The sequence below is a fragment of the Miniopterus schreibersii genome (assembly GCF_964146895.1).
Source record: "Miniopterus schreibersii genome assembly, chromosome: X".
NCBI lineage: Eukaryota > Metazoa > Chordata > Mammalia > Chiroptera > Miniopteridae > Miniopterus > Miniopterus schreibersii.
This window is the reverse complement of record NC_138104.1, coordinates 95,040,891-95,067,984: the sequence shown is the minus strand read 5'-3', so window position 1 is coordinate 95,067,984 and position 27,094 is coordinate 95,040,891. Positions and strand designations below refer to the sequence as shown.

The window sequence follows — 27,094 nt, the reverse complement described above, 5'->3', positions numbered from 1 at the left end:
GGGTTCCTTCGTATTTTGAGGCTGTTTTCTTTTGCTGTACAGAAGCTTTTTAGTTTGATGTAGTCCCATATGTTTATTTTTTCCTTTGTTTCTCTTGCCCTAGGAGATGTATCAGTGAAAAGTCCACTACGTGGGATGTCTGTGACTTTACTGCCTATGTTTTCTTCCAGGATTTTTATGGTTTTGTGACTTACATTTAAGTCTTTTATCCATTTTGAGTTTATTTTTGTGTATAGTGAAAGTTGGTGGTCTAGTTTCATTCTTATGCATGTATCTGTCCAATTTTCCCAGCACCACTTACTGAAGAGACTGTCTTTACTCCATTGTATACTCTTGCCTCCTTTGCCAAATATTAACTGACCATAGTGGTGTGGGTCTATTTCTGGGGTCTTGATTCTGTTCCATTGATCTATAAGCCTGTTATTGTACCAATACCAGGCCGTTTTGATTACAGTGGCTTTGTAATATAGTTTGAAGTCTGGTAATGTGATGCCTCCCACTCTGTTCTTTTTTCTCAAGATGGCTGCAGCTATTCGGGGTCTTTTTTGGTTCCATATAAATTTTCGAAATGTTTGTTCTAGGTCTGTGAAATATGCTGTTGGTATTTTCATAGGAATTGCATTAAATTTATAAATTGCTTTGGGTAGTATTACATTGTGGAGTTTTTACTTGCTGAGGATTCCAAGGACTTGCTGGGGATTTGTTACGGGTTTTTTGTGTTTATATTCATGATGGGTATTGGTCTGGTTTGTAGGTTTCTTTTCGGGCTGTTTGTGGTTTTACGTTAGGATAATAGATTCATTACAGTGAATTGGGAAGAGTTTTCCCTTCTGATTTTCTGGAAGAGATTATGTAGAATTGGTGTTAATTCTTCTTTAAATGTTTAGTAGAATTCTCCCGTGAGACCATCTGGCCTCAGGATTTTTTTTTTTTTTAGTTTTAAAAATTATACATTCAATTTCTTTAGTAGTTAGAGGGCTGTTCAGATTATCTCTTTCATATTGGGGAATTGAGGAATTGGCCCATTTCCTTCTCAGCTTGTCAGGTTTATTTGTGTAGAGTTGTTTCCCTTATTATGCTTTTGGTGTTTGTAGTGATATCTCTTGTTTATCCCTAATACTGGTGATTGTGTCTTCTCTCTGTTTTCTTTGTCCGTTTTGCTCAGGTTTGTCGATTTTATTGATTTTTTTTTTCCTTCAAAGAAATACCTTTTTGCTTCATTGTTGGTTTTTTTATTATTATTATTTTTTTTCAATTTCATTGATTTCTGCTGTTATCCTTATTACTTCCTTCCTTGTGTTGGGTTTACTTTCCTTTTTCTAGGTTCTTGAAGTGGGAGTATAGAGACTTTAAATATTCTCACTCTGTAGTGTGGGATTCTGTTAGCTGCTAATATCACTTCCATGTATTCTTAAAAAAAAAAGCACGGGTCCTAATTATGTAGGTTATCAGCTGGGTTCCCCCCCACATTTAATAAGTTGCTAACTTGAATGTAGGAAATATTCCTGAGATTATTCTAGTCTCAAATTTTAAGAACATCACTTCTGGAAATTCAGGTTGAGTTTGCCTGTCAGTTAGGAATTTAGAGTTGAAAACACCTTAGACCAGGAGTCAACAAACTAAGGCCCTTGGGCCAATTCCTGTTCTTGAGCCTATTTTTGTGTAGCCCTCCAGGCGAGAATAAGTTTTGCGTTTTATTTATTTTTATTTTTAAAAATATATCTTTATTGATTTCAGAGAGAGGAAAGGAGAGGGAGAGAGAGATAGAAACATCAATCATTGATCGGCTGCCTCCTGCACGCCCCTGCTGGGGATGGAGCCCGCAACCCGGGCATGTGCCCCGACCAGGAATCCAACCCCGATCTCCTGGATCCTAGGTCGATGCTCAACCGTTGAGCCACACCCGGCCTGGCAAGTTTTGCATTTTTAAAGGGTGGCATAACGTACATAAACACACACATTTGTCACCGAGACCTGAGTTGGCCTGCAAAGCCTGAAACCTATTCTCTGTGGCCCTTTACGGAACAAGTTTGCCCCCCCGCCCCCGCTGTCTTTACACTAAGTCTTGCTTCAGAGCCATCTGGAAAAATTTACCGGTACAGATTCCCAGGCCCCGCATGGCCTTTGTCTCATCTGGAACCCATCATCGCACACCCCTTTCTCTGCATCTGGGTGTTTTGACTTGTGTCCTTTGTCTTTGATTTCTGTGCTATTCTGTGGTCACGCTTCGTTTTCCAGCACCTTCTAGATGCTGTGTAATCTCCTTGGAGGTCCATTCTGAAGGAGGCACACCTGAATGTATTTGCTGGTAAAAGTCAGAAGAGGGGAAAGTGCCGGGGCCACCCCGGGAACAGCTCTGATATAAAGGTGATTTCTGACATCACAAAATCCAAACTCCTTCATCTCTGGAAATGCTGTTTTATTTTTGATTCACAGCCTGGCATAGAAACTTGGGCGGAAACCCTAGAATTGTTTATGGAAACTCAAATGGAAATAGGTCTGCCCTGTAAAGGATTCTGCCCACCTAAAGTTAGTGGGAAGAGAGCTGGATATTCCTGCTACCAGTTAAGTGCCAACCCCACAGTTACTGCTTTGGGAAAGAAAGCGTGTTCTCCTGGGTTGAGCTGAAGGAAACCATTGCTTTCCGACCTCAACCCAGCCTGGAAGAATGTTTCCTGAAGCTCTGTGACATGAAGGCAAGGGGAAGGTGGCAGGTGGCAGCTGGGACCCCTTTCACTCCTCTTGGTGGACTGCGGATGGCAGTTTGGAACTAAAGCTAAGGGCTGGTCATTTTTTCTGGTTCAGGTGCCTTAAGTCTCCTGTCCTCTAACCTCAAACCCTACAAATCCCCTCTTGCCATCTGCCATGTCCCTTTTATGATGCTACTGGGCCTGCTTTTGTGTCACTCCTTGAACTTCTTCCTGTTGGGTTGAGTGTGGTCCCCAGAGAGGAGGGCTCTTCTGTGTCCCCTGCCTTGGTGATCTTCCCCTTTTCCACAGCTCTAGCCGAGTTTCCTCCCCCCTGTCTCTGAAAAGACGTTCCTTGAGCCCATGGAGTCCGAGGATGCCTTATGTTGCTCAAGTGATTCTTCTGGGGGAGGGCAGGTGGCCCAGTGTTTAGCATCTCATGATCACAAACTAAGTGTTACCTGCCTCCCAAATGAAAGCCAGGCTTTTTCATAATCTCCCCTTTCTGTGCCTTATTTTATAAATCTTGGTTAGCCTCTCACGTGGGCTACATAAGAATGTGAGGACTGGAGAGTTTCAGCCACTTGACAACTAACTGCGTGGAGGTGCCACCCTCTCTGTGCCGATTGAGTCTTGTGAGGGAAATGGGTTTGGCAGGACGAAGAGGGTATAACACTGTATTAGTGTTTGGGTTCCAAATTAAAGACACATTAGGATTGTGTCTCATAAATTACATTTTTTATAAACCCTCCTTTTATTTCATAAGGAGATTGGCTCCTGGAGGACCTGGGTTGGTGTTATTTTGAAGTACAGCGAGGCTCCTGCCCCCTTTCCAGTAGGTGTTGGGGGTGATGGGAAATTCCCCTTTAACTGCCCTCCTGCAGCTGGAAGGGGAGTGCCTGGCAATGAAATAATTAGCAGCACATTTACCATATGCCAAGTGTACTGGAATGTGAGTTTTAAGAAGTAGTCATTGTGGCTGGTAATGTAAACAGTCCCATATGGTTCTCCTTAATGCACCTCTGCCTAAAAAGAGCTTGGCTACTTCTGTGTTGTGCTGTATGGCTCCCAATCTAATTTACATACGTCTTTTTCTTCCTTTCTGTATGTCCCTTTCTGCATTTTGCAGCCCCACCTCAATGTTGTAATTTTCATTTATTTTTTCACTTATAATTGACATTTAACATTATATTAACTTCAGGTGTATAACATAATTTGCTATTTGTATATATTGCAAAATGATCACCACAATAAGTCTAGTTAACATCTATCATCACACAGAAAGTTAAAATTCTTTTCTTGTGATGAGAACTTTTAACACCCACTTTCCCCAGCAACTTTCAAATATACAATACACTCTTATTAACTAGTCACTACGCTGTATGTCGCTGCTGTGGTTGAACCGATGCATTGAGATTGGCTGCAAGTGCACATTATTGGCAGGAAAGCCATCTCCAGCACCTGGGACAGTGCCTGCACACAGGAGCCACTCAGACACTTGCTATTTGGAGATGGGTTGTGACTGGTGGGGATGGGTAGGAAGATCACCCCTTGAAATCTCTTTAGACTGGCACTTAGGCCTGGCTTATGGTTGATTGAAGGGGAGAAACCCACTTCTGGAACACACTGTTGCTTACTTCATAGTAACTGAGAATCTAAAAGTTCAGCTTGTGTATTTGGGTTTTTTAAAAAAATAGTTTATTTCTTTTTAAAAAAATATATCTTTATTGATTTCAGAGAGAGGAAAGGAGAGGAAGAGAGAAACATCAATGATGAGTCACTGATCGGCTGCCTCCCGCACGCCCCCTGCTGGGGATCGAGCCCGCAACCCGGGCATGTGGCCTGACCAGAAATTGAACCCCGATCTCCTGGATCCTGGGTCGACGCTCAACCGCTGAACCACACCTGGCCGGGCACAAAAAATAGTTTATTGATTTTTAGAGAGCGGGAAGAGAGAGGGAGAGAGGGAGAAAATCAATGTGAGAGTACAACATGGATCGGCTGCCTCCTGCATGCCCCCTCTGGGGAATGGAGCCCTCAACCTGGGCATGTGCCCTTGACTGGGAATCCAGCCAGCAACTTCCTGGTGCAGGGGATGACACCCAACCGAGTCACACTGGCCAGGCTGTGCATTTCAAGTTTTGAGGGGACAGCTTTACTGAGATGTGACTCAAATGTCATACAATTCCTCTATTTGAAGTATACATTTCAGTGATTTTCACTGCAGTCAGCCCTACCCATCTGCAGATTCAGCCAACTGCAGATAGAAAATATTTGAAAAAAGTTCCATTGTTGCTGACTTAACACAGATAGACTTTTTTTCTTGGACTTATTCCCTAAACGAGTGATTTTCAACCTTTTTCATCTCATGGCACACATAAATTAATTACTAAAATTCTGCTGCATGCCAAAAAATACATTTTTTGCAGATCTGATAAAAAAAATGGTATAATTTTGATTCATTCATGATGGATGACTATTGTCTTGGCTGCTGTCATTTTTTTTATTTGACAACCTAAGGGAAAAGAGGTTAGTGCCCCTGACTAAATAGTCAGGTATGGCATGTTTTAAAAATTCTCCTGGCACACCGGTGTGCCATGGCACACCAGGTGAAAATTGCTGCCCTAAATTAAACAATATAACAACTGTTCACATAGCACTTACATTATACTGATATTATAGGTAACCTAGAGATGATTTAAAGCACATGGGAGGATATGCATAGGTTATATGCAAATGCTACACCACTTTGTATAAGTGACTTGAGCATTCCTGGATTTTGGTATCCATGGGGGGTCCTGGAACCAATCTCCCTTGGATACCAAGGGACCATTGCATGTTCAGAGTTGTGTGACCATCACCACAATTTTAGAATATTTTCATCACCCCGCACAGAAACTTGTACCCCTTAGGCATCAGCCCCATTCCTCCCAGCCCTGACACCCACTAAGTTGCTCTTCCTGTTTAGGGATTTGCCTTTAATGGCTGTGTCATATAAATGGAATTATACAACATGTTGTCCTTTGTGCCTGGCTTCTGTCACTCAGCATCGTGTCTTCAGGGGCCAGCCACATTGGAGCGTGTGTCAGTGCTGCGTTTCTTCTGTGGCTGCACAGTAGTTCAGGGTATGTGTATACCATACTTTACTTATCCATTTATCCACTGGGCGGATTTGCACTTTTTTATCATTATGAATCATGCTCTGAACATTCCTGTTGGCTTGGGTTTTGTGTGAGGAGATTAACCATCTTGCTGCTGTTACATAAACAACTGGACATGGGAATGTAGGAGTAAGCTGCTGAAGACTGGCCTGCGGAAACCACCTACTTAACCTTTTTTTAGTCCCTGGAAATTCAGTAGGCCTCTGAATGTGTGAGAAGTCTCCTGATGCACAGACACTAGATTAAAATTTAGAAATTAAAACAATCTTAATGTCATTTTATTTATTTTTTAAAATATTTTTATTGATTTCAGAGAGAGGAAGGGAGAGAGATAGAAACATCAATGTTGAGTCATTGATCAGCTGCCTCCTGCACGCCCCCTGCCGGTGACTGGGAATTGAAACTCTGCTCAACCGCTGAGCCATGCCGCTTGGGCTTAATGTCATTTTAAATGTAAGCTCTTTTGTGAAATATGAAGACCATTTCTGTATATCACTTGATTTTAGTGATCTGTACTTGCTGCCGGTCATCATTCAAGTTTTTGGTTACACCTAGCATATCCCGGGTAAGTTCAAAAGATATTCTCTAAGCCTTGGGCAGTTGTGAGCAAGCTGCTTGTGCGAGAGGGAGCCCATGAGGAATGCTGTGCTCTTTTTTTAGTCTCAGAGGCGTTAAGCCAGTGGTGGTGGTAACCCTGGAACAGACATGCTTTAACTTGATGTAATTTACCTGGAGTGCGTTTTAGTGTACAGTTCGCTTGAGTTTGATCAATGCAGTGGTCATGTAACCACCACCCACTGTCAAGAGTAGGACCTCTGAGCGGATTTTTAAAGCAGATACTCCAATGACTTCAAACTGTGTTGGAGTCCAGAGGTCTAGCAAGAAAACCAGAAAGCTGGTTTGTGTGGGAAGGGAAACTGCACAGCCCAACTGTGGCTTTTAGGTGCTCTGATATTTGAGTCTCGGGTTTGGAGGAAAGGATACCTGCATCTCTGCATCCTCTTGTAGTGAGCTGCTCATGCAGGTGAGACGGAGTGGGGGTGGGCCCTGCCCACAGATGGGCCCTCTGGCCTGGACTTAAAGGGGAAGTGTGGGTGGGGGAGGCCGACCAGAGGGAGTGGAGAATCAGGTAGGAGGAAGGCACAGGGCTCTGGAAACATCAGGGTCTGGGGAGTAGGAGATGAGCTGGGAGGAGGCTGGGCTTTGGGCTCCCCGCTTGGGCATGGTGCAGTGATGGGATAATTAACCACCTGTTGGAGCTTAAACACCTGAGCTGTTGTGGGAGAGACACCTAGGAGACAAAGAAATGGAGGCGGGGGCTTGATGGTGGAATTTCCAGCCCGCATAATTAAAGATAAGCTTGGCAAGAATAGGAATTCATCTCCTAATTTCATAAGCTGCTTGAACGTATGAGAGAGAGAGCAGAAAGGAACATGGCCACAAATTGCCTCTTCTACCCCCTAATTTCGCAGATGAGACTAGTGCAGCTCTGGCCTCTGGCCCCTGGCCCGGCGGGCTGGTGGCAGGCTGGTGCTGTCTGATTGCCCTGAGGAAGGGGGGGCATCCCAGCACAGCAGAGACTCGGGATTGGGTAGCTTAAAGAAAGTCCGCACCATTTGTCCTAAGTTGTCTTAGTTGAAGTTTTTTTGAAATTCTTATTTATTGATTTGAGGCAGAGAGAGAGGAAGTGGGTGGGGGGGAGAGATTTGTTGCTCCACTTATTTCTGCATTCATTGGTTGATTCTTGTATGTGCCCGCAACCTTGGCATATGTGGATGATTCTCTAACCAGCTGAGCTACCCGGCCAGGGCTTAATTGAAGTTTTTGAGGTTGAAAAAGACTTCAAGGTGCAAGTCAAGGTCATTGGTGGAGAGAGTCAGGAGTTTTTCTCGGTTGCTTATTTCCCACAGGCAGCCTCTAATGGAATTCACTTTGTTAAGGGGGCTACAGTATTTTAGCCTCTTAAAGCTGAAGAAGTGGGAATACAACTGAAACCTGTTTTCCTGCCTTTTTGCCAGGGTGCCTGGCGTCTTAGGTTTTTATTCAACAAGAATCCCTCAATATGTTGGGCCACTAAAGTTTGGTGGGTACAGCTACTCTTAATTTACGCCTGTCTGATAGATCGGTGATGAAATGGCAGCACCGGACCACAAGGGATGGAGGGAATGAACACTGGCACCGGCTTCCTTAGAGATCAGTGGGGTGGGCGGTTGGGCAGGATGCAGGTTCCAGCTGGATGCACAGATTTGGGATTCGGCCACCTGGAGCTGATGGTCAGGGTCAGACGAGTGAGATTCATTCTCTAAGACAGGCCCGTAAATGGATCCCCGGGTGAAAATGAGGAAGGAAACTGAAACTTGGGCCTTGGCCCCCCCTCCCTCCCCCACATTGATTCCTTTTAAGTTATTGTTGAGTAAACACACACAAAGTAGGCAGTGATCTGGAAATGGGGGCACTGCGTTTTCCGGTGGACAAAGGACACATTTTGCCCTGGGACAAGGCCGCTGTGGTTCTGAGCACTTTGGAAGGCTCTGAGTAGTATGCTAGTTATTACACATCATTCTTGCCTGGCCAGAGTTTTCTAAGAACTTTTGCCAAACAACATTTTATTAGCATAGTTTGGATTTCTATGTCTACTTGAAAGCAGTGTGGTTATGTCTCTTTTAGCATTTGAGTCTCCTTTGGAATTTTCTGATTTGCAGGCATTTATGACATTGTTATCTTGTATTCCCAAAGTTGGGGATGCTCTGACCCCAGGCTCATTTTCTTTCTTACTTTACCGGAGGATATTTTTTCCATTGCTTTTTAGAGAGAGTGGAGGGAAGGGAGAGTGGGGAGGGGGGACAGACAGACAGACAGACAGACATTGATGTAAGAGAGACACATAGATTGGTTGCCTCCCGCATACGCCCTGACTGGGGCCTTGGACTGAACCTGCAACCCAGGTACCTGCCCTTGACTGGGAATCGAACCCAAGATCCTGTGGTCCCTGGGCTGACACTCTAACCACTGAGCCACTCCGGCCAGGACCCCAGGCTTATTTTCACTCATTTGTAGAGCATCTAGTAGTTTTCAAGGGATTTTGTCCCTGGGCATTTGGGATATAGGGTCTTTTTTCCGTAAGATGGGGGACTAACATTTTGTGGGTATGGCTGGATTTACCAAAGTCCTTTGAAGGACAGGATAGTCATTTAAACCATATTGTGAACCTCATTTGAGGAACCCTGATAGAACCAAGTACATTTTGCGTGGCCGTGTTACATGCTCCTTACTGGAGAGGCATGAAGGTTGAAATAACCTTTTGGTGACTTGAGTGTAATTGGTTGGAGATCGTGGGGATTTCTTTTTCTTTTTTGTATCTAGTGGTTTAGATCAGTGGTTCTCAACTGTATCTGCATATTGGAATTTCCCAGGGATCTTTAAAAAATACACCTGGGTCCCACCCCCCAGATTTTCATTTAATTGGTCTAGGTTGTGCCTTCAGAATTTTTAAAACTCCCCTGGTGATTTTAATGCGTGGCTAGGATTGAAAACCACTGGTCTAGATGTTCTAGAAACTCTGCAAAGTGGAGCTCATGTCTTTGGCTTTCTCTTTTCACTTTAAAACCATGATTCTGGAAAAGAGATGCTGGGCAGTTATTTCTGGCTCCCCTTTCTGGAATCTTCTCCAAGGCAAAGGCTGGGAGCAGGGTGGGTGACAAGGGAGTCCCCAGATCAGCAATAAGGTGAATGTGAAGTGAAGTAGACAGTGGGCAAAATGGCCTGGTCTTCGTGTTAGTGGCAGGGCTGGCCACACTCAGTGCCCATGGGGACCAGGCGGTGGCAACAGCCATAAATAACATTCAGACCTGGTATATTTCTTCTGAACTGGGGGGTAAAGCCAAAGTATAGAAGTAAGTAGCATATCAAATTGGATTTCTTTTGTATTGTGTTTTTTTTTTCTTTTCAGTTTGAACCCTGGCAGGAGGGCCTCCATTAGCCCACATGGTACCTTTGCTAACTGTGCCAGTTAAAAAAAGGGGCCGGTTGTCATCCTGGGCTTGGCCAGCAGTCAAGGGCTTTGCGTGTATCACACAAAGACAACCCCTTTCTCTGGCCCAAGGGACAGAGTTTGCCCCAGCTCAGCCTCTGGGCTGGGGTCTTCATTCGCTGCACAGCCTGGCTGGTGACACACAAGGTAGCCCTGCCTGGATTGTCCCCTTCACCAGCCTAGGGGTTTGTGGTCTGTTTCATAATGTGCCAACAGAACCCAGTCTTGAGGCCATTTACCAGGAGTGATGACTTGTTTTATACACTTTCAAAACAGAAAACACCTGTCCTGGCCAAGGAGGACTGACTGATTACCCAGCAGCTTTCCTCAGGGCAGCACCACTGGGCGTGTGGGCTCCGCGTGCTGGGCTCGCTCGTATTTACCACTCTGCCCTCCAGGCACTGCCATGGTGGCCTGACCTCACCAAGCTTCCTTGACACCACCAGCTGAACAAGCTCAGCTCTTTTCATCAAGCTTGAAAGCAGAATTTTTTAGGGGGGGGGGGGGTTGGGACTCTGTTCTGGGGATATAATTCACGCCTCCCCTTTTAATGTCCCAAACCCAATTTCAGAAAAGTGAAGCCAGCTAGATCATTTTCTGCCAAATGAGTTCCCCAGAGGCAGTTTTGCTGGGAATGAGTGAGACTCATGTTAGTCGGTGCTTGTGTTCCCATGGCTGTGTGGCATGGCTTCTGCTCCACTAGTCTCTCCCCGATGTGGAGCTCAGTTCTGTTTGGTTGTCCAGGGGACCACCCGGACATTCTCTGGCCCTGCCCAGGTCCCCTGCTGTCCCTCCTGTGGCCTGCCTGGTGCTGCCTTCTCAAAAGGAGGAGCAGCCCCCTTTCTTGTGGGTGAACTGCTGTTGGTGTTTTAATGGGGGGAGGGTGTTGAAGGCCCTTTGTTTTCTCAACTTCTTCCTCTCTGAAATTGCTAGTACTACACAGGTCTCTGGGCTGTGTCCCGCTCGTCTCCATCTACACCAGTTTGGGGGCTTGGGGTTTTGGGGGTGTGTTCTGTCATCTAGTTTTGTTCTAAATGTTGTTCGTGAGTTTGGGTTGTGGTCCCTAATTGCTCTGTGTTTGGGGCTTCAGAGGATTACAAAGTCATGCGCTCACTGCCATTTTTGCTACTCCATTTGCTCCTGTTTAAAGTGCAGTTGAAAATAGGAATTTTGGTGGGTGTATTAGTCTGCTAGGGGCTGCTGCAATCAAGTATTAAAAATGGGTGGTTAAAAACAGAAGTCTGAAAACAAAGTATAGGCAGGGCCACGCTCATTGTGAAGCCTCTAGGGGAGGGTCGTTGCTCTCCCATTCAGCTTCTGGTGGCACCAGGTATCCTTGGCCCGCGGTGTATCACTCCAGTCTACCTTTGCCACCACATCACCTGTGCTTTCTCCCTGTGTCTTCTCTTCTGTCACTTATAAAGACACTTGTCATTGGATTTAGGACCCACCTAGATAATCCAAAATGATTTCATTTCTAGATCCTTAAATGCACTTTATTCTATTGTGTTACCTGGTTTTTGGTGTAGCCTCTCATTGCAGGGTCCAGAGTCTATATAAAGCTCATGACAAAGGGGATAAGTGAGTGACTCTGGCTACTCTTTGTTCAGATTTTCTCATGAAGTTCAGTCATTAAACTGTGTCCCACTGGCTTTCCTTCTGAACGTGAGTCATCTGACCATCTCGCCTTCTTTCCCCTCTAGCTGACAGCGAGACCATTCTGAAAGGCCTCCAGTCCATTTTCCAGGAGCAGGGGATGACCGAGTCGGTGCACACCTGGCAGGACCACGGCTATTTAGCGACCTACATAAACAAAAACGGCAGGTGAGACGGCCTTGAGCGCTTCTCTTTACCCTGGAGGACTTCAGGAGTGGGGAGGGGTGCAAAGGGCAGTGGGGGGTGGTGTCTAGGGATCCCCCCCCCTTTGACAACTTCTAGGAGGAGGCTAGAATTCAGTGCTTCTCTGCCTTAGCTGCACAGTAGCATCGCCTGGGAGCATTTCCACGAAATGCCATGCCCAGGCACTCCCCCCAGAGACTGAGGCCACTGAGCGTCAGTATTTCTCCAAAACCCCAAAGGTGGATCTACTGTGTGACCCAGAACCCCTGGGCAGCGTAAGCAGTGTGAACTGGTAGGTGGTGATCCGGACTTGGTTAAAACAGGCTCCTGGGCCCCTGTCCAAGAGTGTCTGATGTGGTAGGCCTGGGGCAGCACCCCATACAGCATTTCCAGCAAGCTCCCAGGGGACGCTGATGGTGGCTTGACCCCACTGTGAGATGAGAATGCCGACGAGTAGCTTGCCAGGAAGCTGGGGAGACCCAAGAGTTCAAGTTTTTTCCCTTAACACTTACAGACTATCTAGACGATTAAAAAATGTAGATGAAAGTCGATGTACTCTGAGAACAGGAAAGGAAACCTAAACTAACAAATGATCGATAACAGAAGGTGCTAGTGCATTGAGCTTTTGTGTTCCCCTGTACCCAGACTGGTTTAGGATGCTATTAAGATTCTTAGTCATTTGCACTATTAATTTAAAAAGGTGAACTCCTGGGTATTTTTTATAGCTTTCACTCTATTCCCCCAATGGGTACAAAGTCCTAGAATCCCACGCGGCTTTCTTAATGTCCCACATTCTCTCCCTCGTTTTTCTATTAAAAGAACCCCTCCCCCCGGCTTGCAGAGGCCCAGAAAACAGTGCTGTGAGAAGAGGGAAACTTACTTTTGGGGCCATCTCCCCTTCCATTACTCTTTTTATAAGTCTACTTGGCCCACCCTTATGGCGGAACTTGGCATTTCCTCTCCTGATGCCTCTCAGAGACATCTTCCCCCTTCTCTCCCCAAGCCCAGATTTGTGTTTCTAACTATGTAGCAGTGTCCATGTATGTGTGTAGCAGATACCTGGAGTGTATGTCTAGAGTTAGTTCTTCCTCAAGGGTGATCCAGAATCGATCCCCTTCCGCCCTCCATGGTCTGGCCCGGCTACCAGCGAGGCTCCTGGAAGCAGCAGGCTGAGCTGTCTGTGGGCCCTCCAGCTCCTCCAGGCTCCCATTCAGCCCCCCTCTGCCCCAGCCTCTCTTCTCTGCCCTCCCTGCTGCCTCTCTCACTGTCCTCGCTGCGGTCCATCCTTGGGGGACCACAGCAAATCGGATCTTGACACTCTGCCACCTCGGTAAGCTCCTCCTGCACTCCAGGTGAAGCCCTGCATCTCCGACCATCTCCCCAGGGCCTTTGCAGCCCAGCCCCGCCTCCCTCGCTACTGCAGTTCTTGAATCTTCTACCCCAGACACCAATTCCAGCCATCCAGAGGGCTTAGAATTCTTCCTGGGAGAGAATTTTTGAGTGAGAAGAACTGTTTGGAAATGCTTCTATAAGCAAAACAAATAGAAACGAGCGTGCTTAGTTAAAAATCTTATTTTCTCCATTGATCTTATTTCTCTACATGGTCAGTTGGGACCCATCCTGTGGTGCCTGACCATGGTGCCTGTCCCTAAACCTCACTTTTCCTGCCCCAGCACCTGCTCTGGGGATGCACTGCAGCGACACACCCTGCTTCTGGCCTGGCTCCTGGTTAATGGCCCCTTGGTCATGCCAAGGTCCTGTTCCTCAGCCACCTTTTTATGCATTTTCCATATTCCCCCCTGGTAACTTCTTTTTGTTTCTGGTTTTAATCCCTTCAGATGGGTGCTTGACACCCCACCTTCCAGCATTCTCTGTGTCCCCCTGGTTCTCTGGCAGAGGACTCTTTGCTAGAACCACCCAGGTGGTTAAGGGGTCCCCTTCCTTTGTGCTGCTGGCGGTGGTGGAGGGGGAAGGAAAGATGATCCGCTCATTCAGAGGCAGATGAGTGTGTGGTGTCCTGGACTTGAACTTGATTTTGAGGCCATCTAAGGGCTGAAGGTGAAAATTAACTAGTTACATTTATTTTTACATCCAGGCACACTGCCTGTATTCTCTGAATAGAATTAATCATCTAATTTAGTATATTTCAAATCTTTATTTAACCATGACTTATAGTAAGAGGTAACTATTTTTTTATTGTATTTTTAAAAGATTTTTTTTTAGAGAGAGAGAGAGAAACATTGATGTGAGAGTGAAACATCGATTGGCTGCCTCCTGCATACCCCTGATCGGGGATCAAGCCCATAACCTGGGCATGTGTCCTGACTGGGAATCAAACCGGCAACTCTTCTGTGCACGGGCTGATGCCTAACCAACTGAGCCACACTGGCCAGGGCAGTAAGAAGTAACTTTATATCGTCGCGTACACATCTGTGTATGTACAATACAATTACTCAATATAACTGGGGGGAAAAAAGCGCTCCCTCAAATAATTAACTCTTATTGCATGTGATACTGTCATATTTTATGTCATGAAAAATGCTGGTCAGATCCACTAAATTAGGGGTCAGAAAGATTTTTCTGTAAGGAGCCACATAAGGTCCCTGTCTGTCACATACTCTCCTTTTATTAAAAAAGAGCTCTTTAAAAACATAAAAACCATTTTTAGAGTGCAGGCTTTACAAAACCTGCTGTGGGCCAGGTCTGGTTTGCAGGCTGGAGGGAGCGTGCTGACCCTGAACTCAGTGAATTTAATCACCACCTGCCTGCAGTCGGAAAAACCCGGCTGGTTTTTGTTTTTTTTGTTTTTTAAATTGAATTTATTGGAGTGAGATTAGTTCTCAAAGCCATACAGGTTTTAAATGTACAGCTCAACAAAACATCATCTGCGCACCGCATCGTGCGTCCATTGCCCCAAGCAAGGTCTCTTTCAGCCCTCCTTCCCCCCCCCCCCGAGCCCCCCCCCCATGCCCTTCCCTCCGGCTCTCACCACACTGTGGTCTGTGTCTGTGTCTGTATGTTACGTATATATGTTTTTTGGCTCTGTTTTGAATTGTGACTGTTAATGGGGACAACCCAGTCGGCCCCTGCCACCATCCCTCCCAGTGGTCACTAAACTTGGCTGAATCACCTGCTGGGCAAGCTTCTTAAAAATCAGATTCAAAGGACTGACTACTGAATGACTTTCTGGGCCCAAGAACCTGTTCTGAAAACCTTAGCATTTGGAGACTTTAATCTTCCCTGAGTGATTGGTTGCTTCCCTGCCACTAAGGAGTAGTTCTAATAAGAAAGCAATAGGGTTAAGTATGTAACTTAGGGGAAAAAGAGAAGTGGTCTTTCCTTTGAATTGGGTTGGCATATTTTCTTCCTTTTGAGTGCCATGATACAATTCCTAACCTTAAAATTATGCTTTTCTTTTATAGCTTTGCCAATTTGAGAATTTACCCACATGGATTGGTGTTGCTGGACCTTCAGAGCTACGACGGCGATGAGGAAGGCAAAGAAGTTGACAGTGTTGGTTTTTACTGTTATTTATTCAAGTGTTTGAGGATCACAGAACCAGCTCCATTTAACTTCCCAGTTAACTAGATGTTCCTCCCTCCACAATAAGTGTTATTTTAAAAATATGTTTTTATCGATTTCAGAGAGAGGAAGGGAAAGGGTGAGAGAGAGAGAGAGATTAACATTGATGAGAGAGAAACATTGATGAGAGAGAAACACTGATGAGAGAGAAACATCGATCGGCTGCCTCCTGGGGATCGAGCCCGAAACCTGGGCATATGCCCTGACCAGGAATCAAACTGACAACGTCCTGGTGCATGAGACGACACTCAACCAGCCAGGCCACACCAGTTGGGCCACAGTATGTGGTTTTAGAAGAGAAATATTTGTTTTTAGCAACCTGGCTGCCATCTTTCCCTTGACCTCATGAAGACTGATTTTACTTTCCACTGGAGGGAATGGAATATAAAGCATTAGCCAAGATGGTGTATCTGCATTCCCCTTGAGCATTCCCCTTTCCCATTATTGGTAACTTAGACTGAGGTTCGGTCAGCACCATGAGGACTAGTTGGTGTGGGAGTGGAGAACTGGGCCTGTCCGGAGGCTGCTGTGGGGATGGGGAAGATGTGTGTATTTGGGTATCTGCCAGTTCATACAGCTCTGCCAACATGGTCTCAAGCTCCTGGTCTGTAATTTAGCTGTTCCACTCAGCCTATTCTAGAAGCCCATTGATTTCTTTTCTTTTAATTGTAGCTTTTGAACAAAGTAGAAGAAAGAATGAAAGAATTGAGTCAGGACAGTACTGGGCGGGTGAAGCGGTAAGTCCACTCCTGGATGTCCTTTGATGTTTGGTTAAGTGATAAAATAATCGGAACGGTGGTGGTGTCCCTGAGCTGTGTCTGCCGAAGATGCAGCCAAGATCAAAGTCAGCTTCTGCTTTTGGCAACATGGTAGACTGAGCTCGTGGGCCCCTCACCGCGCAACAAGACAAGACGTGTGAGAACACACACGCTGACCGAGAGAGACATGCTGGATAAAATGAGACAGGCAGAAAGGAGATGTGGAGTGATTCCCAGGAGCTGGGAACTCTGGAAAGCAGAGAGCCGGGCGAGGCTGCCACCTCAGTCAAAGGGGAGCTAAACAACTTCCCCCTTCCTGTCCAGTAAAGAGAGAAGGTCACATGTCTCTGCTCAGAGTTCTGGGCTCTAGAATAGAGCTAAGCAGTTAAGAGATTTATGACAGGACAGGGTGGTAGAAAATTTGCCTCAAAGTTTATAAGTAAGAAGACTTTGCAAGGTGCTAAGAATCAAGAGGCCACCCACTTGGAGTAGCCACAGGTAGGTTCTCTTCAAACGGTAAATGAAGACAATTAAGCTTTCCCTGTCCAGGTATATAGCCACTATGCCACACGTGGCTATTTAAAATTGTTAATAAAAATAAACAGTTCTTCAGTCTCACCTCACTACCCTCATGTCAATAGCTAATGGCTAATGACTGCCATATTGGACAGCACAGAAGTATTTGCCAGTGGTGTCAGATGTTAAGAGCTTGACAGAAGTAACAGTGTTAACATTTGTTGGAAGGAATAGAGTCTGGTAGGTCTTGGGAATTAAGAATGGGAATTAATGGATTCACAGCAAGTAATTCTCATCAGTTTGCTCTTGCCTGCCTGCCTGCCTGCCTGCCTGCCTGCCTGCCTGCCTGGGTGCCTCCTTATCAGGCCCCCAAAAGTTAGGAGGCTTGTTCCTTGCTCATAAAGGCAAACACATAGATGTAGAGGCTCAGAGGGACTTTACCAACGTCACACCATCACTGATGGAAGCATCTGGAATGCAGATTTCTCTAGTTCATGGCCCTTTCCAGAAGAGGGAATCCTTTTTGGCAAGAGCTAGGATGTGTAAGTACTTCATGGCTCAGCATGCTAAGTTTGCTCAGTCCATAGGAAAGCTCCAGGGCCATGTACCAGAACTAGGAAGGTGTTTAATCCCTCTGGTGGGGGCAGAGAGCAGGAAACTGCAAGTGAAAAAAACATGGCTCAGTGTGGAACTTGCCCATTTTTTTTTTTTGATCAGAGCTCCCATATTTGTTTACTTTGTCCAAGTTCAGTTTATGTATTCTCAGCTCCTTCCCCATCCTTAAAAAACACATCCACACCCACACTGCTTTCTGGACTTTTCATCTTTTCCTACTTCTGAGAGTTTTCCTTATCTACACCCGTTCGAATTGAACGGGTTCCCACTGTGTTGTAAAATGTCTGAACTTGGAGATGATGAATTGGCCAACTTCAAAATGCCTCTGAGTTTTATTGGTCTGATTTTTATCGGAGTTAATTCTGGGAAGGAGGAAACAGATGGAATGCAGTTATGGGCCTCAGCATTTGTGAGAAGTCTGGTTTGTTTGTGTCTTTCTGGTCTAGGAGTTTCTGAAGGGACAGTGAAGTTAGGCTTTAAATGTTCAGTTCAAAACGCAGACCTTGGTTTTGCTTGTCACTCTTTTTACATGTTTTCATAAAATCAGGGTGGAGGAGATGAGAAGTGCTTAGAAATACATTGTGGTAGGCCCTTTGTTATTGGCTTCAAAAGGACAAGGATGGTGCCACTTTCTCCCCCGGGAATGACATTATTAGAGTCAATCATTAACAAATAACTCAGTACCATCTGAAATAATTACTCCCCTGTGGCCAATGAAGTAAATGTGATTTTTCATCTACGAAGCCATGGGGTTTCTTAAAAAAATGTATTTTTGTATTCTACTTTTCAAAAGAAAAGGTATGGGAAAACAAGCTCCCATCAGTTTTGTTGCAAACAATTCTTGAAATTTACACACTGTACTGAGGCCCAGGGCATATTCTGCCTTTCTTTTCTTTAAAGAAACAGAAAACTTTTATTGATTTTTAGAAAGAGAGAGGAAGAGAGAGAGAGAGAGAGGGAAACATCGATTGGTTGCCTCCTGCATGTACCCCGACTGGGAATCGAACCCACAGCCTGGGCTTGTGCCCTGACTGGAAATCAAACCATTGACTTTTTTTTTTTTTTTTAATTTTTATTGATTTCAGAGAGAGGAAGGGAGAGGAGGAGAGAGGGAAACATCAACGATGAGAGAGTCATTGATCGGCTGCCTCCAGCACACCCCCGACTGGGGATTGGGCCCGCCACCCGGGCATGTGCCCTGACCGGGAATCCAACCCCGATCGCCTGGATCCTAGGTCGACGCTCAGCCGCTGAGCCACGCCTGGCCGGGCACCATTGACCCTTTGATGCACAGGATAATGTCAGCCAATGGAGTGACATTGGCCAGGGTCTGCCTGACCTTCTACCATGCAGTTTTGATTTTCAGCAGTGGTGGTTGAAACGAGTTGTGTAGGGCTCCAGAATGTTTCCCATAGCCCATCACAGGGAAATAGATGCGTGGCCTGGTAGGATGAGTACTTTGTCAAGGTATCGTCTTCCCCATCCTGTTGGAGATCCTTGTTGTTTCCTTGCCAGTCTTTACAAACCACTGTGTTGCACCTGAGGAAAGAGCCCAACCTTAGCCAAGGTAGTGTTGACACAACTGAGATTGGGCATTGTTTCTTTTCAGTGGGTTTGTGCATAGTTCAGTAAAAGCCTTTTGCTGGCTGGCTGGCTGGCTGGCTATCGACCAGGAGGTAGGTTGCTGCCCCTGAAAGCTGGGAATTGATACATGTCACCTTCCCACCTCACTCCACTCCCCACCACTGGCCAGGGGTGGAAAGAGGCTTCCCCCAAGTCCTGTTTATCTTGAGATGGGGAGAAGTGTCCTGACTCGGGCTCCACATTTTACAAGAAAAACCTCTGGTCTGCCTAACATTGCAGCAGCTGAATTTGTTTACCTGAAAGATGAATTGGTTAAATCAGAAGCTGTTAGCATTAAATGAGAGTTTATGGGAACTTGCTCTGTAAATCTGTGTTCTTTACGGATGTTAGTACTGTTTCCACACAGGAAGCCTCATTAACTTGTAACAGGTCCAGACTGGACTCTGGGAAGCAGGTGAGCTGGGAGGGGAAAGAAACTCATCAGATAAATCAGAGGTCGCGTCTCCCACTTTGAGGTCTCTGCGGCTGTTCTGCTATCGTACACCACTGTGTCTGAGAACACGTGACTTGGAGACGGGTTGTGCCCTGTGTGCAATGAGTTCTCGTTTGTGTTCCAGTTAGATTTGCCAAGCCCCTTTTCCAGGTCTGTTTTTCCCTGTCATTTAGTGTCCTCTGCTGGTAGTTTCTAGTATATTCACCCTATCTAAAATACTGAGCACTTTTGAAAGAATGGAATCAGAAAATTATCAGTTTGCAGCCACTCCAGTAATATTGGATCAGGCAAGAATCTTTTAGATGCCAAAGCTACTGGTGAAGGCTTGTCGGGAGGTCAGGACCTTCACCCAGTTTCGGAGGACCACCCCACAGCTTGCTTAGTCAGTTCAAAGAGAAAGAAAGGTACTTTTGCACATGGAGAGATCCGGTGCCATCTACTTCAACCAATAATAGGACAGTAGCATCATCAATAATAGACAAGCACACATCTCGTGTCCCTGATGTGATGCCCGTGTGATATATGTCAGCCTGACTGTAATGAAGATCATCAGGCAAACCCAACGGGGGTTTTCTACAGAACACCTGGTCTGGACTTTTCCAAGATGTCAATGCCATGAAATGCACAAGGGAGAAAAAAACCTATTCTAGAATAAATGGGGGTAAGAAAAGGAAAGAAAAAAACAAAACAGCAAATTACAGTGTGTGATCGTTTGTTCAAAAGCCGAACAGCTATAAGGGACATTATTGGTACAACCGGAAACACTCGAAGACGGATTCTGAACAACATAATGGTACCATGTCCACGTGTACCTGCAGGAATGTGATAGACGACCGTGTGGTTATGTAGGCAGCCTTAAGAGTGTCGGGTGGCGTGTGATGTCTGCAGTGCCATTTTCTCCTTCAGTTTTTTATTAGGAAAACTTAGAGCCTGCCAGGAAGGTGTTTAAAAAGCAAAGTCCTGTGCCCAGCAGTTGCTGAGATTTGGCGCAGCCGTGCAGGTTAAACCTGAAAGGCCGAGCGTTCCATTTGCGGGCGCTCTTTAGGAGCCGGCCCAGGGTCAAGCGGCTTGCTCCTGCACACTGCTCCCGGGTGCACCTTAAGGCAGGCTCACCGTCAGCGGCATTCTTACAAGGCTCATTCCAGTTTCCTTCCCCCCCCAGATTACCACCCATCGTTCGAGGAGGGGCCGTCGACAGGTACTGGCCCACTGCCGACGGCCGCCTGGTCGAGTACGACATAGACGAGGTGGTGTATGATGAAGATTCGCCTTACCAGAACATTAAGATCCTGCACTCGAAGCAGTTCGGAAATATTCTCATCCTTAGTGGGGACGTTAGTGAGTATTCCAGCCCTGCCCCAGTTGCAGAACAGAGCGATGGATGTGCTGAGTTACATGGCTTTCCCGACAAGTAGCATCGCTGTAGATTTGCCCAAGGTTGTCCTTGGCCCTGCTGTTTTTAGAAATGAGCGTTTCTGCCATAGTAACCTGCGGATTGTGTGGGCCTTCATGTTTTATAGCAGAGCCAGGAAACCTCTGTCTTGATATTCTTTTCTCTTAGTTTCTTAGTGGTGAGTATTTGGGTTATATTTCAAAAAGTATATAAACTGCTCATTAAAAGATCTTTTTGTTATGGAAAACCTCACATCTAAGTAGACAGAATAGTGTGGTGAACCCTCATATACTCACCATTGAGTGTCAGTAGTTCCCGACTCCTGGCCAGTCTTGTTTCTCCGAAACCCCTGTCCGCTTTGTTCCTCATATTTTGGAGCACCTCTCAGATGTTGTATTAGTTCATCTGGAAAGACATAATTGCTTTTAATTATTCACATCAGTACATCCTTAAGACCAGGTTTTCTTCCAAATGACTTAATGTACACACTTATGTCACCCATGTGTGTAATCTATTGTATTGGAGTTGATGAAAACTCCACTATCCAGAAGTATACCTTCCTCCATTGTCGACAGTGTTTAAAGGTCGAAAGGGAAACATCTTAGGCTGGAACCCAGCCCTTCCCAGTGCCATGAGTCGGGTGGTGTGTGGGTTTGGGTAGGGTCGTCATTCGGGGTCTGTTTCCTCCCTAGATCTGGCGGAGAGTGATGTGGCGTATACCCGGGCCATCATGGGCAGTGGCAAAGAGGACTACACTGGCAAGGACGTGCTGATTCTGGGAGGCGGAGACGGGGGCATTTTATGTGAAATAGTCAAACTGAAACCAAAGATGGTCACTATGGTAGAGATATCCTTTGTTAGAGGAAATCAAGTTCACTGGGCTGCTTTCCTTTCTCCCTCCCTTTTTGTCTTATGACTCCAGTTAATGTTATGAGGTAAATGTGTGATAACTAGTGCCTCGAACAAACATTTCAATTTAGTACCAATGGCCTCTTTTATGAGGCCGCTGACAAAGAAGCAGAGACAATCTAGTTGCAAATTAAAGAGCAAGCGACTTTGGCACCATATCTGTTGCTCAGCAGTTGCCGAAATAAGAGTCTTCATGAGAAGGAACAATTTACTTCCTTTCGAGTGTCCTTGGTGCAAAAGTAAAATCTTTGTCTTATCTTTTCTAACTTGATACCCAAATTAGTGTTATAAAACTTTCGTTTGTCTTAACCTTTTTTTAAAAAAATATATCTTTATTGATTTCAGAGAGAGGAAGGGAGAGAGGGATAGAAACATCAATGATGAGAGAGTCATTGATCGGCTGCCTCCTGCACGCCCCCCGCTGGGGATGGAGCCCGCAACCCGGGCATGTGCCCTGACCAGGAATCGAACCCGGATCGCCTGGATCCTAGGTCGATCCTCAACCGCTGAGCCACGCCTGGCCGGGCATTAACCTTTTTTTTTAAACTATTACTATTTCAGAATTCTTTGATATGTTTAAATTCAGGGTAAATTTCTCCTTAACCTATTCTGAACATTGACCAAATGGTGATTGATGGATGTAAGAAATACATGCGAAAAACGTGTGGTGATGTCTTAGACAATCTTAAAGGAGACTGCTATCAGGTAATTATGTTTTCCAGATAATGTTTTTAAGTGAACTGATAAAAGAATTGATCTGAATTGTGCCTTCCTAAAACAACTTTAAGTATAATTGGTTAAGAAGATAAATAGATCATCTTGTAGGGGAGGAAAAAAAATTCTCTCTACCTTTCTAGTTCTTGGCTGAGCCTCCTGTAATCAGAGACGGATTAACGAGAAAAGCAGATGTTTATTAGCATGTATACCTCATTATACGGGGGAGATACGCAGAAAAAAGTGAATAACAGAGTAGCTTTAGAATTTAGGCTTAAATATCATCTTAATAGGGAAAGTGGATGTAGGTGTTTTAGGGGTGAGTAAATAACTTTTAGAAAACATGGATGGGCCCTTAGAAGAGGAGCCATGATAGTTTGTGACAGTTTGTCTGAGTCCGCGTAGTGTCAGTCTTCTCTCCTGTGATAAGAGGTGATCTTCCCTGGTTGAATCCTCCGGGGCGGGGAACGGATGACAGCTGAGTTCCTTTTGGAGGATCTGTGTTGAGGCAGATAAGGGGAGTTCAGAGAAAGCTTCTCTCTACATTTGCTGTTTTTCAAGTGCCTTCAGCTTGAAATAGTCAATATGCCAGTGCAGCATATTTTGAGGTGGCATGTTCTGCTCCCCTTGGTTCTCTCTGTGACTTATGTGTAGATTCATATTTAGGGCAGATGTGTACTTATAATAAAGAACTCTATAAACTCTGAATTTAATAACATTCATTCATTCTTGTTTAAAAGATGTCATGTACCTTTTTATGACCTGGCAACCACCACTTCTGTCTCTCTACCCTGTATAATCTCTCTGTGTCTGGGTCTTTCAGACGGAATTCGCTAAGCAAACTGGTTTCTGTGCTAATTCTACTGTACTTGCAAGTTCACCAATCGTTAGTATATAGGTTACATTTTGTATTGCATTTTAGGATGCATATGTTTGATGTCCACACCGATAGTACTTGTTACAACGAGATAATCAAGCAAGTACTTATTTTATTTGAACAGAATCTTGTGTATCTCCAGATGTATAGACAGTTTAGGTGAGAGCTTCAGTTTGTTGATATGTCAGTTACTCACCCCTACCCCATCCTTCCTAAAATGTGTGCATCTAAGTTTGATTTCATGGTACATGCATGTTAATTTTTTAAGCTGAGAGAGGAATTATTTCTACATTAAAATACGACTGTTTTGTGGGCAAAAGGAAGTTTAAAGTGGGAGGGGAGGTTGGGTTCTTCAGAGCATGACAGATTTTTTTCACAATGAGCTAAATGTTACCATTGTTTACAAATAATGCTTACATTGCCCAGGGTGTTTTAACATTTAATGCTCACACCTGTACCAAGTGGGTATTATTTCTATTTTATGGATGAAGAAGATTAAGCTTAGAGTTTAAAGGACATTTATTCAAGGTTGCAGGGTAACTTTAGAGGAGTGATTCAGATTCGTAGTTCCTTATATGGCTTCCTTATATGGATTAAGAAAAATACATAAACAGAACCCCAGCCTAAACCTGCAGTACTGTGCAGCTGTGCACTGTTATAATTAAAGGCCATATATAAGTGGGAAGATTTACTAATGGCCCTGGAAAAAAACCTTTCCACTTGAGTGTCCATCTGAGGGCAGAGCACCAAAGGCAGAAGGTGACATAGTCAGACATTTTAGGGAAGGGAAAAGTAGTATTTTATTTGAAATGGCCGGGCTCTTGAGGAAGTCGGTTGCCTGAACGTATCCTTTTTTCCCCTACCACCTTTCTGGAACAGAACAACCACCAGGGGGAGCCCAGAAAATTCTTCTGAGGCACAGAGTTTTTCCCAGCTCTCAAGGTGTGCGAGTGCCTGCTCTCCTGGGCAGCGGCAGACAAGCCCTTTAGGCATTAAAATTCTACTTCCATTAACAGATCACCAGGTCTTTGCAACTGTTTATCATTTGAAAAACAGATGATTACTCTGTTAACCTGTTTTAGAAAATAGAAAGTGTTCCAAAGCACTCTACTGAAATCATTAAAATAGTACTAAAAGAATACTAAAAGTCGATTTCTGTGTATGTGCAAGGTTTCCAATAAAATAGTAGCAAATTAAATCTGGCACTTTGTTTAAAGAATTATATACTATGCACAAGAAAGTTTTAGTTCATAAATGTAAAAATATGAACCTTAAGAAATCAACATAATTTATTATATAAATAATTTAAAGGAGAAAATAATTTAATAGATGATAAAGCATTTGGGAATATTTAGTCATTCTTTTTTTAAATAAAGATATTTGTATTATGACATGCTCCAGTTGGCTGAAAAGTATTCATTTTATTTTATTTTTATTTTTTCCATTTATTTCCTCTGCCCTCTTCCATCCCCACCCCCACCTGCAATCACCACACTGTTGTCCATGTCCATTTCCATGAGTTCTTTCCCTTTTTCTTTCTTTTTTGCTCAATCTTTCTACCCCTCAAACACTCCTCCCCCTACCAGAGCTGTCTGTCTGCTCTCTATCTATGAGTCTCTCTCTTGCTTGGTAGTTCAGTGTGTTCATTAGATTCCACATATGTGTGAAATCATATGGCACTTGTCTTTCTCTGACTCGCTTATTTCACTTAGCACAATGTTCCCCAGGCCCATCCGTGCTGTCACAAAGGGTAAGGGAACCTCTGTAGTAAAATAAAATGGCAAAGAAGGGAAACTACCTAAATATAATAGAAACTATCAGAAACCTAAAGATAATATGGTATTAAATGGTGTCGACACAAAAAATAGTCAAACCTGTAGTGAATTTTTATGAGTTTATTTGAGCCAAACTGAACAACAATTGCTGGGAAGCAAAATATCAGTGGATTGAGAAACTGCTCCAGAGATAGGGCAGTTTTGCAGCTTATTTTATACATTACAATGAAAAGAGGAGGCGATAGGAGGGTTACATGAAATCCATTGGTGGTAGATCAGGGAGGCGGGAGGAAGCAGAGGGGGCGATCTCTGAGCCTGGATAAAAAGTAGACCATTCTTCTTTTACATTGGTGGGCATGGGATAGTTAACTGCTAACATAACAGTAACAATGAGGGGGTTTGTGGTCTCTGCTCTGGTAAGGTGAGAGGTCCAGAAAAAAAAGATATTACCCTGACATTCCAAAGGTATGTTATGAGGTGCAAAAAGAAAACAGGCTCAGTTAAGGTAAAGATTGACCTTTGTCAGGGAAGATGCTGGCCTAGGACATGACTACCCACCATGATTCCCTTTTCCCTAGGAGGCTTTCATTTCAGACCCCGCTCTGTGGTTACTTTCAGTCTCTGGGTTTGTAAGGCCACCTTGCAGGCCTCCCCTGAGCTTGGCAGGTTTGGTGTGTGGCCCCTTTTCGCCCACAAGGCAAAATACTTAAAGCATTTTCTCTAAAACTAGGAACAAGGTGAGGATGCTTATCACCTTGATTCAGCATTGTTTTTGAGGCATTACCGAATTAACTCAGCGAGGTTGGAAAATGAAAAGAATATAAATATAGAAGGAAATTATTTTCAGATTATATGAATGCTTAGAAGATCCGGGAAACTCATCTAGAAATCTAGTTGAATTCATGAGAATTTGGTAAAGTGATTGGATAAAGGCCGACTACAAATTTCTTCTGCTATACTAAATGCAAAACTGTTTGAATGGAATTTGGGAGTGGAGGGTAGGTCTGAAATTCTATTCAGAGTAATGACCAGTTATTAAATACCTAGGAATACGTTGAACAAGAATCATGAGTATTGTGAGACTTGTAAGAATTATGTTAAGATCTATTGAAAGACGTCAACTGAAGTTTGAATCCATGGAGAGAGATTACATTTCGCAGATGAAAATATCAGAACAATATCTTTCTTCCTAATGATAATTCTAATCAGAATCCCAAAGGAGGTTTTAGAATTAGACTAAGTGATTTGGAAGTTCACTTGTAACAGCATTTCTAAAACTAGCCAAGAAAAAAGTTTAAAACAGTCATAGTGAAGGGAGATTTGCCCTCTTGTAATCAAATAGGAAGTATGATGTTGACACAGGAAAAGACAGATAAGAATGTCACAGAGGCTTGAACACATACAGCTAAAGTGTGGCCTAAGGTGTGTTGACTCAGCTCAAAAGAGTCAGAAGGTTCTGGCCAGTAATAAATGACAGATGTGTTCAAGGGTATTAGGGTTTGCAAACCAGAAATTCAAGTAGGCAATACCGAAACTTTTCCAAAGCGGAAAGAAAAGCTGAGTTTTTATAATAAAAAGTATGTTCTTAAGGAGAATCAGTCCTGCACTCTTAGTCCATGAATTGGTCCAGGATGGGAAGCTTCACATGTCCGGTGATCTGGACAGTGGAACAATTTCTTCTTGAGGTCGCTCAGGCGGTCAGCTGAGGGTGTGATGTGCGCCCCGGCGTTGATGCACAACCAACAGACGTGTATCCAGGCATCGGCGCGGGACTGGGAAGTTCAGAAGCTTTAGTTCCCAGGCCAGTTAAGGCAAGAGTAGAATTGTTTCTTCGTGTCTCAGCCTACTTTATTTTAATTTAGCAGCTTGACCATAGTGACTCCATTTTATGTATTCACTATTCCTTTACACTAGTCATCATTTTGCTTGGGAAGAGGAGATTTAGTTGATTTAATAAGTGATGCTGACATAATGGGCTGTCCATCTGCATGAGAACAAAGCTAACTAACCTTAGAAGCCATAGAAAAATTAACTTCAGATGATTTAAGCTCTAGATATAAAAACTAATACATATAGGAAAATATAGGAGTTGGGAAACCTTTTTTAAAAAGGACAAGAGCCTCCGAAACTGTAATGACAACATAATACTGTAAACAAAGTC

The 27,094-nt window shown here is 44.4% G+C and overlaps 1 protein-coding gene across 1 annotated transcript in view; it reads left to right on the top strand.

Annotated features, from left to right (window-relative positions):
- SMS (spermine synthase) overlaps window positions 1-27,094 on the top strand; it is a 46,112-nt gene that overhangs the window by 9,920 nt on the left and 9,098 nt on the right. Inside the window, exons 2-7 of the mRNA XM_081126846.1 lie at window positions 11,582-11,702; window positions 15,140-15,230; window positions 15,972-16,036; window positions 20,428-20,603; window positions 21,351-21,505; window positions 22,183-22,272. Of these exons, the coding sequence (XP_080982972.1) occupies window positions 11,582-11,702; window positions 15,140-15,230; window positions 15,972-16,036; window positions 20,428-20,603; window positions 21,351-21,505; window positions 22,183-22,272 (698 nt within the window). The remainder of the gene's footprint in view (window positions 1-11,581; window positions 11,703-15,139; window positions 15,231-15,971; window positions 16,037-20,427; window positions 20,604-21,350; window positions 21,506-22,182; window positions 22,273-27,094) is intronic.